An 8,259-nucleotide genomic window follows, 5' to 3' on the forward strand; every position below is an offset into this window, starting at 1 on the left:
ATTGTAGCTTCACTTGGGGCAGTACAGTGAATTAGAAATAAAAACAGAAAATGCTGGAAATACTCAACAGTGTGGCAGCATGTGTAGAGAGAAGACACTTTGTAAAAAGAAGAGTTAAAAAGGAGTAAAAAATGTTTTGATGGGGTGAAGAACTTAAAGAAAATCATCTTGTGAACTACAAAGACTTCAAATGAGTCTTCATGTGATTAGTTGATCTTTGCTCTACTCCAGTGCTTGTTGGAAGTTGGCTGTTGTAAGTGTTAGCAAGCTGGGAACTCTGACCTTTGATTCCCAAACTTCCACATAATTAAAACTTACCAAGCACAGTTTATAGTTCTCTTCCTTATCAGATGTGATAGCAGCCGAGTGATAAATACAAGGAGCCTTGCGGGTCCAGACAGCAGAAGAAGTGAAGAGAAGACGAGTGAGAAACTACCTAAACAGTGATAGGTGAGTGATGCTTCACTGATTTTCAGGTGTCTTTCTAATATTGTTGCTCCCCTAAATGCCAATAAGGTTAAAGCGAAATGCTTGAGAATAATATTATTTGCATTGCAGCATTATGTTCCAGGGTACAATTTTTGGTGAACCTTATAGATCTGTGTGGTAGGGTAATGGAATTTGAAAAAAATATTCACTCAAAGTTAAATTTCAGCTACAAGTGTTCATATGAGGAATTATTATGAATAGTATGAATTATACTAGTTTTTGAACTAGCTTTTGACTTATTTTAGCAAAACTAACTGCTTTGAAGAGCATTAAGCAATATTATTTTTCTTCGATACGGAATTTGCAGAAACCACATCCTCAGTAACAGAGACAGTGCTCCAATGCACATGTTTTACTGGTACACTCAGAAGTTAAACTTGCAATCTAAGTTTACATTACAGTGCAATACCGAGGGAGTGCTGCATTGTCTGCAGAGGTGCTTGTCTTCAATTGACCAATTCAACAAAAGACCCCATGGCAACACTACAAACATTCATAGGTTTGATAATTTGGGGATCTTGTTGCCAAATTTGTCCAGGTAACAAGCTTCAAAGTAAGTAATGTGCATGGGGCACATTGAGGCATTTTGCAAAGATTGGATCATGCTCTAAATGCAAGAAGTCAGTTTGGCTTTCCAAATGAGTTTCCATGTGTTTTTTTGGGGAGGTGGAGTGAAGGTGATGAAGTGGGGAAAATATGCCTAAACTCAATTTGAATGGTGAATCCTGTCCTGATCTAGAATGTGAGCCAATTCAGGATAGCATGCGTTTCAGAAGTACCAAGCCAAATATCAGATAAATTAAATAAATACAAAGAGAGCCTACTGCAGCAGTAATTGAAATTCAGTTTCACACAATTAACATTTGTGTTGCCTAAACAAAAAGTTCTAAAACTTTCCAAATTCTCCAGGTGAAGGCAGCGGAACTTTGCTTTTTGTGAAATGTGTTAAATGAAACCCTACTGATGAGCTGGTCTGTTAAAATCCTGTCCATGTTTACAGTTCTTTGTTAATGACACAGACTTGAGCTGCATATTGGCATCACTCAAAACAAATCTATTATTTCTTTTATCTTCCTCCAGTCCTCCTCCTTTCCTCAGGGTATTGATAGTTTTAAGGTTCCATGAATACACGCAGCTTCCAGTGGCTCATTCCAAGTAGTCATTCCTTATCTGCGAAACATAGCCAGTAATATCAAAACAGATTGTAAGAGCTTTTGTAAATATATAAAAAGGAAAACAGTAGATAAAATTGAGGCAGGAGAAATTATCATGGGGAATGTGGAAATGGGGGTGTTGAACAAATATTTTGTGTCTGTCTTCACAGTGGAAGAAACAAGTTTCTTTCCAGAAATAGAGAGTAAACAAGGGGCTAACAAGGGTGAGGACATTAGGGAAATGAATATCCACAGAGAAAAAGTATTGGCGAAACCTAAGGGACTAAAATGCAACAAATCCCTAATATCTGCTGGCTTGCACCCTAGAGTTCTTAAGGAGATAGCTGGAGAGATAGTGGGTGTGCTGGCTGTGATTTTCCAGAATTCATTGGATTTGGGAATGGTCCCGTCAGATTGCAAGTTGGCAAATGTTAGTCCACTTTTCAAGAGAGGACAGAAAGAGAAAACAGGGAACCAAAGCTAGATAGCCTAAAATTGGAAAAATGCTGGAAGCTACTGTTAAGGAAGTCTTAACAGTGCACTTAGAAAAGCATTGTATGATTAGAGCAAGTCAACATGGTTTTACTAAAGGCAAATTCTGTTTAACAAAGTTATTGACAGTTTTTTTGAGGATATAACTAGTAAGGTAGATAAAGGGGAACCATTAAATGTAGTATACCTGGACTTCCAAAAGGCTTTTGTTAAGGTGCCACACAAAAGGTTAATAGGCAAGGTAAGTGTGCATGGAGTTGGAGGTAATATATTAGCATGGATAGAAATTGGTTAATAGATAGGAAGCAGAGAATGGGCATAAATGGGACTTTTTCAAGTTGGCAGGTAGTGAATAGTGGAGGGCCGCAGGGGTCAGTGCTGGGCCCTCAGCTATTTACAATTTATATGAATGATTTAGATGAAGAGACAGAGAGTAATGTGATGCTCTACTATGATTCCAGCTCAGGTTAACCTATTCAGAGATGAAACCTGGAATCTTTTGGCCTATGGCGCAACAGGCAAGGCATTTACCAACTGAGCCTTTGTGGAGTTACAGATCTTTAGTTCTATTTCTTTGCCATTAATAATCCCAAAATACTGAATGTAATCATCTGACAGTGTAAATGAAAAAAATACATTCAATTCCAAAGTTCTGAAAGATAATATTTTATTCACAGCGTCGATCCTTCCAGCCATCATGAAGACAATTGTTATGACTTTGGCTTTCTTTTTGATCACAGGTATGTGCATACAATCTTTTACCCTCAATAGCTGAAGAAATAACACACCAGCTGTGTACAAATAATGGTTTTGATTTGAAGGGTAGCATCTGATGTCACCAAGTTTAACGGGTTCATTATTTTCTTTATTTTATTAAACTCGTAAATAATGATTTACATTCTTATGTATGCTACCTGTTAAACATTATAATAATAACATTCTAATAATAATGGTAACTGTAGAGCTGAAATATATCACAGTGTTCAGTCTGGCATTGTGTTTTGTTTAGGAACTCTGTAAAAAAAAGTACAAAATTAAAACTGGTCAAAGAATTGTGTGTACATCAGAGCTCATTAAATGTTTGAAACACCTAATGCACCATTTGTGTAGTTCCTACACTAACTGAACAAAATACCTCAGCATTATTGCTGAAACCTCACACCCTAACCTCAGAAGCTGCTTCAGCTGACAATTGATAGGTTAGTGCTGGAATACGATCTGGTTACTAACTTTACTGCGTAAATGACCTTTTTTATATATCTTTGTTATTATGGAATGTGGGCATCGCTGGCAAGGCCAGCATTTATTGTCCATCCTTAATTGCCCTTGAGAAGATGGTGGTGAGCCATCTGTTAATTGTACGAATCAAGATTAAGTGTTTACAGGTTGGGGCACTCATTGGATAATTACTGTGCACATATCCCACCTTTGTCATTGGTTTTTGTAATGTATAAAGAGACACTTATTGATGCTGGTGGTGGGTTGCAGGAGCTAAACATTTGTAATGTCTCACTTTGTGAGCAAATCTAAAGCTGAGTAAAGTTTGACTTCTTCAACTGGCTGTAAGAAGTTTAACATCGTCCCGTTGTCTTGAATCCTTGCAGTCTGCATGTGGTGTAGGTACTTCCACTGCCCTGTTAAGCAGGGAGTCCCTAACATTTTAACTGAGTGACAGTGAAGGAATGACATATATTTCCAAGTCAAGACGTTGCGTGACACAAGTAATTATCCAGTGTGTGACTTGGAGGGGAACTTGCAGGTGGTGGTGTTTCCATGCGTCTGCTGCCCTTGTCCTTCTAGGTGGTAGAGGTCCCTCACTTTGTTACAAAAATTCTGTGTAAATAGGATAGATAGTTTGATGTAAAAAAAAAATTAACTTAAGTCAGGTGACCTGTTTATGACTGTACTTTTGAGTTATTGGCCCTTATTATTCATGGATTATTTTTATTTTTGGAATCTATTATAACTGCTTTTTTTTTTAGAAAGAAACTTTGCTCCCCTTCTAATTTTCTTCTTTCTGATGGGATGAAGGTCCATGGGTGCTAATTGCCCACCGATGCCCCACCCATTTTGTATTATGAGTGCAAACAATGGCGGGTGCTCCATATGTGGGGAGGGGGAATCGGTGGGGGGGGTGGGGGGGGGGGCTTCATCACCAAACACTATCATGTTCTTATCTAGCAAATAATTTCTAGGAGGGGTCAATGGACAATGAACAGAAACTTTTTTTTTTCCCCTCTTGCTTAGAGGTACTGATGTCAGGTGTGATACCGGAATGGTAACCCACCAATGAGATAAATATCCAAACCACAGATAAAAGCTCAAACGTGATACATCTTTGCCTTAATCCTGACATCTCATGCATTCAGGCGGAAATTGTTGTGTTGCTTATGTTTGCAAAAACTCCATTACATTCTCAAATTTTCAGATAACCCTCAGTAGAGGAACTATTTATTACACAGTAACCTTAGAGAACGTATGTAAGTTAGTACCAATGAACCTGTGTTTTCCTAAATAAGGCAAAAAATATTGGCCTGTTGCTTTTTCTATAAGTACTATAGAGTATGAACGTGACTCAGGCCTGGTTTAACGATTGTCACAATTAAGCTCTTTCTTCTTAAAGGAACTCAGGGTGCAGTCCTGTGGCAAGATGAGCCTCAAACTCGTCTGAATGAGTTGAAAAGTACTCTTCAGGGCTACTTCACTCAAGTGAGCGACACAGCTCGAGACACTATTAATCATATCGATAACTCCGAGATTGGCAAGCAGCTCAAGTAAGTATTTAACCATTACCAGTGTTCAGGCAAACATTTGGCTATTCATAAAATAGAATAATAGTATGATCATAAAAGCAAAATACTGCAGATGCTGGAAGTCTGAAATAAAAACTGAAAATGCTGAAAAAACTCAGCGGGTCTGTGGAGAGAGAAAAGCAGAGTTAAGGTTTAGAGTCCAATATGACTCTTCTTCAGAGCTCTGAAGAAGAGTCATTCAGACGTGAAACATTAACTCTGTTTCTCTCTCCACAGATGCTGCCAGACCTGTTGAGTTTTTCCAGCATTTCTGTTTTTATAACAATATGGTCATTTCCGTTAAGGTCAATACCACCTGGTTTTGATAGAGACAATTAAAAATGATCATGAGGCCGAATGTTTTTGGCTAACTTACATTAGAATAGTTTCATTGGGCTGAATTTTAACCTAAAGAAAAGGGTGGGTTCCGATCAGGTCTGGGGCCAGAGGGAACAGTGAAAGTCTGAAACCTGTTTCATGACACAAACACGCTTCCAACCCACTCACCTCTGGATTTAACTGAAGCTGGAAGTTGGGCGGGTGACTACCTCGACCCAAGGAGGGAGTTTGGAACTTTAAATATTATCAAGCCTCATTGTCCTGCACCTTTTGAGGTTTAACTCCTGTCGACTGAGTTTCCTGAGTACTTGGAAAACCAGCAGCTTCCTCAAGGTGAGAACTTGATGGGTTCGGGAAGTAAGCACTGTCGCACCCACCTCCTGGAACCAGGTGCCTGCCTGAGACGCCTCCCACGATCAGGCACATCCGAAATTAGCCTCTGAGGCCTCAAACTCACAACCATCATGCCCCCCACACCCCAACCAGCCATCCCCATTATTAACTCCCTCCACAGGCCCCCATTATTGCCCTCCCAACCACCAAACTCTGATACCCAGTCTCCAACCACCACCTGACCCCGATTTTCTCTCCACCCAGCCCCTCGATCACTTCTACCCCCACCCCCCCACAGCCAGGGGGCTGATCAATGGCTTCACTGACACACTGGAGAGGCACGTCTGGTAATCCCAAATTTGCAGGTTCCCCATGACATTCTGATCAACTCACTTCTCGCAGCTCAGGTGAATAAAAATTCCCTATAGAGTCTTTTATAAAATTGCAAGTTCTGCTTAAGTGGTTCATAGTGTGCATATGTTGACTAAGAGTTGGATTAAAACTGACTGTAAAGCCATTAGCTTCCATCTCTATATGCAGCATATCAGCCCATGTGCTATTTTGCCTGCATCCTAGATGGATGTTACCAATTGAGATATATTTACCTTCTCCCAACACTACTCAGATATCTTAAATTTTAAAAAAGTATTTAGGTGGGAGGTGCAAAGTACTTCAATTTTTAAAAAAATACGAGTTTACTTAGGGTACAGCATATGACAAAGGTGGAGCCCTCATTGTAATTTTTGATTTTATTTGCAGCCTAAAAATTTCAGAGAGCCTGGAGAAACTCAACAATTATGTTACAGAGCTACAAAAGGTGGTAGCTCCTCTGTCAGGTGAAATTCAAGAGCGATTACAGAAAGACGGCTTGAAGCTTGAGAAGAAGATTCAAGAAGACTTGGAAGAACTCAAAGTCAAAATCCTTTTGTACACTGATGACCTCCGTAACAGGGTCAACCAGAGTGTTGAGGAATACCAGGTTATGCTAGCACCCCTGGCCAGCAGTCTTAAGAAGCACGTTATTCAGAACGCTAAAAGCCTCCACCCTTTGGCTCAGAAGGTCCAGGAGAAAATCCAGACCAATATTCAGGACTTTCAAGTGAATGTTGCACCCTTTACTGAAAATGCTCGTGAGATGCTCAATCAACGACTGGAGGAATTCCACCAGAAAGCTTCTCCTTTGACCGATAAACTGAGTGAAGAATTCTATCAAAACATGGAGGTGGTGAGAGAGTCATTCACTCCTTTGGCCCAGAACATCCAGGAGCACGTCACCCCATATGTTAAAGATCTTAAAAGCAAGTTGACCTCGCTGTGGGAAACATTCCACCAAAACCTTAATAAAGAACAGTAGGACAAGCCAAAGAACCCAAATTGTACTTTGGACAATGATTGACCATGGTCTGTCTTGTTTCATAATGTTACCACATTAATATTCCAATGTTTAATTTAATACACACAGTATTTATGTACTAGCCAGGATGCCAAAACGTTGCATTAACAAACACATACCACTATCTTTACAAGAAGAATGTAACACAGGTTGTTCCCATTCTTGGGAAAATTGCAGTCACCATCAGCTTCTACAGGCTACCTGGTGTTAGGTGTGTCATTTCTAAATGCACAGAATGACTTTACGATGGAGAAAGTCAGCATTAGTCGGTTACCAGGATATGCTGATCTCAGTGAGCATTACAAATTGCTCTTCTGCTACATTAATCTGATTTACTGCAGAAAATAAATTTGAGGATATGTTTTAATAATAACTTTTAAATGTGTACCATCTCAATTTCATAATGTTCTCAGGTGCATTATTATGTAATAAAATTGCTTGTTAAATGTAAGCGTTTTCTCCATGTCTGCCTTTGCTACCAAAGCGATACACACGCAGTTGCACTGTTTACTCCGTGACTTCATTTGGAGTGACGGAGTAGGCAGTGACCAGGACAGAAATAAAGGAAAATAAAGTGCAGTTATATCTTTGATGAGGAACCTAGGATTTAAACTTTCAGTTCTAGACAAGTTCAGTGCCTTGTCAACCAGTTAACCTGAGCTTCTACACAAATGCTGCAGGACCTGCTCATTCTGTCCAGCATTTTCCATTTGTGAGTTTATTCTTTCTGAATTTTACCCTTTCTCATTCGTTAGTTTTCTGTACATGTGCGCACGAGTGCGTTAGTGCAGATGGGCATCAGTGGCCATCTTGCATTGGCAGGTGTCACAGTGGGTGGAATTTTAAGGCCCCTCTCACTGGAGGGATTTTCCAGTCCCATCGAAGTCAATTGAGTTTTGAATGGCTCGTCATTAATTCTGACCCTGGCCCCGCCCCCTCCACAACGGGGCCGCAAAATTCTGCCAAGTGCTTCTCCATTGGTCTTGGATCAATGTGAGTGTGGAAAATTAAGCCAGCAGGCAATCTGCTGGAGGAGATGTATCTCTTTCAGCTCTTTTTATTTTATTTCCTTTTTTAAATTTGTTTTTAAACCTCATGAAGGAGAGAGTAATGAGGAAAAGGCGCATTTTCATCATTTTGCCCCAGTGTCAGCATTGAGCACCCCAGGATTGATTTACCATTGCTTGGTACAAAATAAAACTCTTCCTGTGCCCTAACAAGAGAGTTAACTGCCTTCCCTTGACATTCAAAGGTATTACTTTCGTCA

General features: G+C 39.8%; 1 protein-coding gene across 1 annotated transcript; it reads left to right on the forward strand.

Moving 5' to 3' along the window:
• Positions 1-359: 359 nt before the first annotated feature.
• LOC144670149 (uncharacterized) lies at positions 360-7,443 on the forward strand. The gene is made up of 4 exons (XM_078532638.1): positions 360-450; positions 2,813-2,875; positions 4,759-4,909; positions 6,359-7,443. Exons 2-4 carry the CDS (start codon positions 2,833-2,835, stop codon positions 6,951-6,953), a joined length of 789 nt encoding a protein of 262 aa, XP_078388764.1. The 5' UTR covers positions 360-450; positions 2,813-2,832; the 3' UTR covers positions 6,954-7,443.
• Positions 7,444-8,259: the final 816 nt, after the last annotated feature.

The sequence above is a fragment of the Cetorhinus maximus genome, chromosome 2 (assembly GCF_964194155.1).
Source record: "Cetorhinus maximus chromosome 2, sCetMax3.hap1.1, whole genome shotgun sequence".
NCBI lineage: Eukaryota > Metazoa > Chordata > Chondrichthyes > Lamniformes > Cetorhinidae > Cetorhinus > Cetorhinus maximus.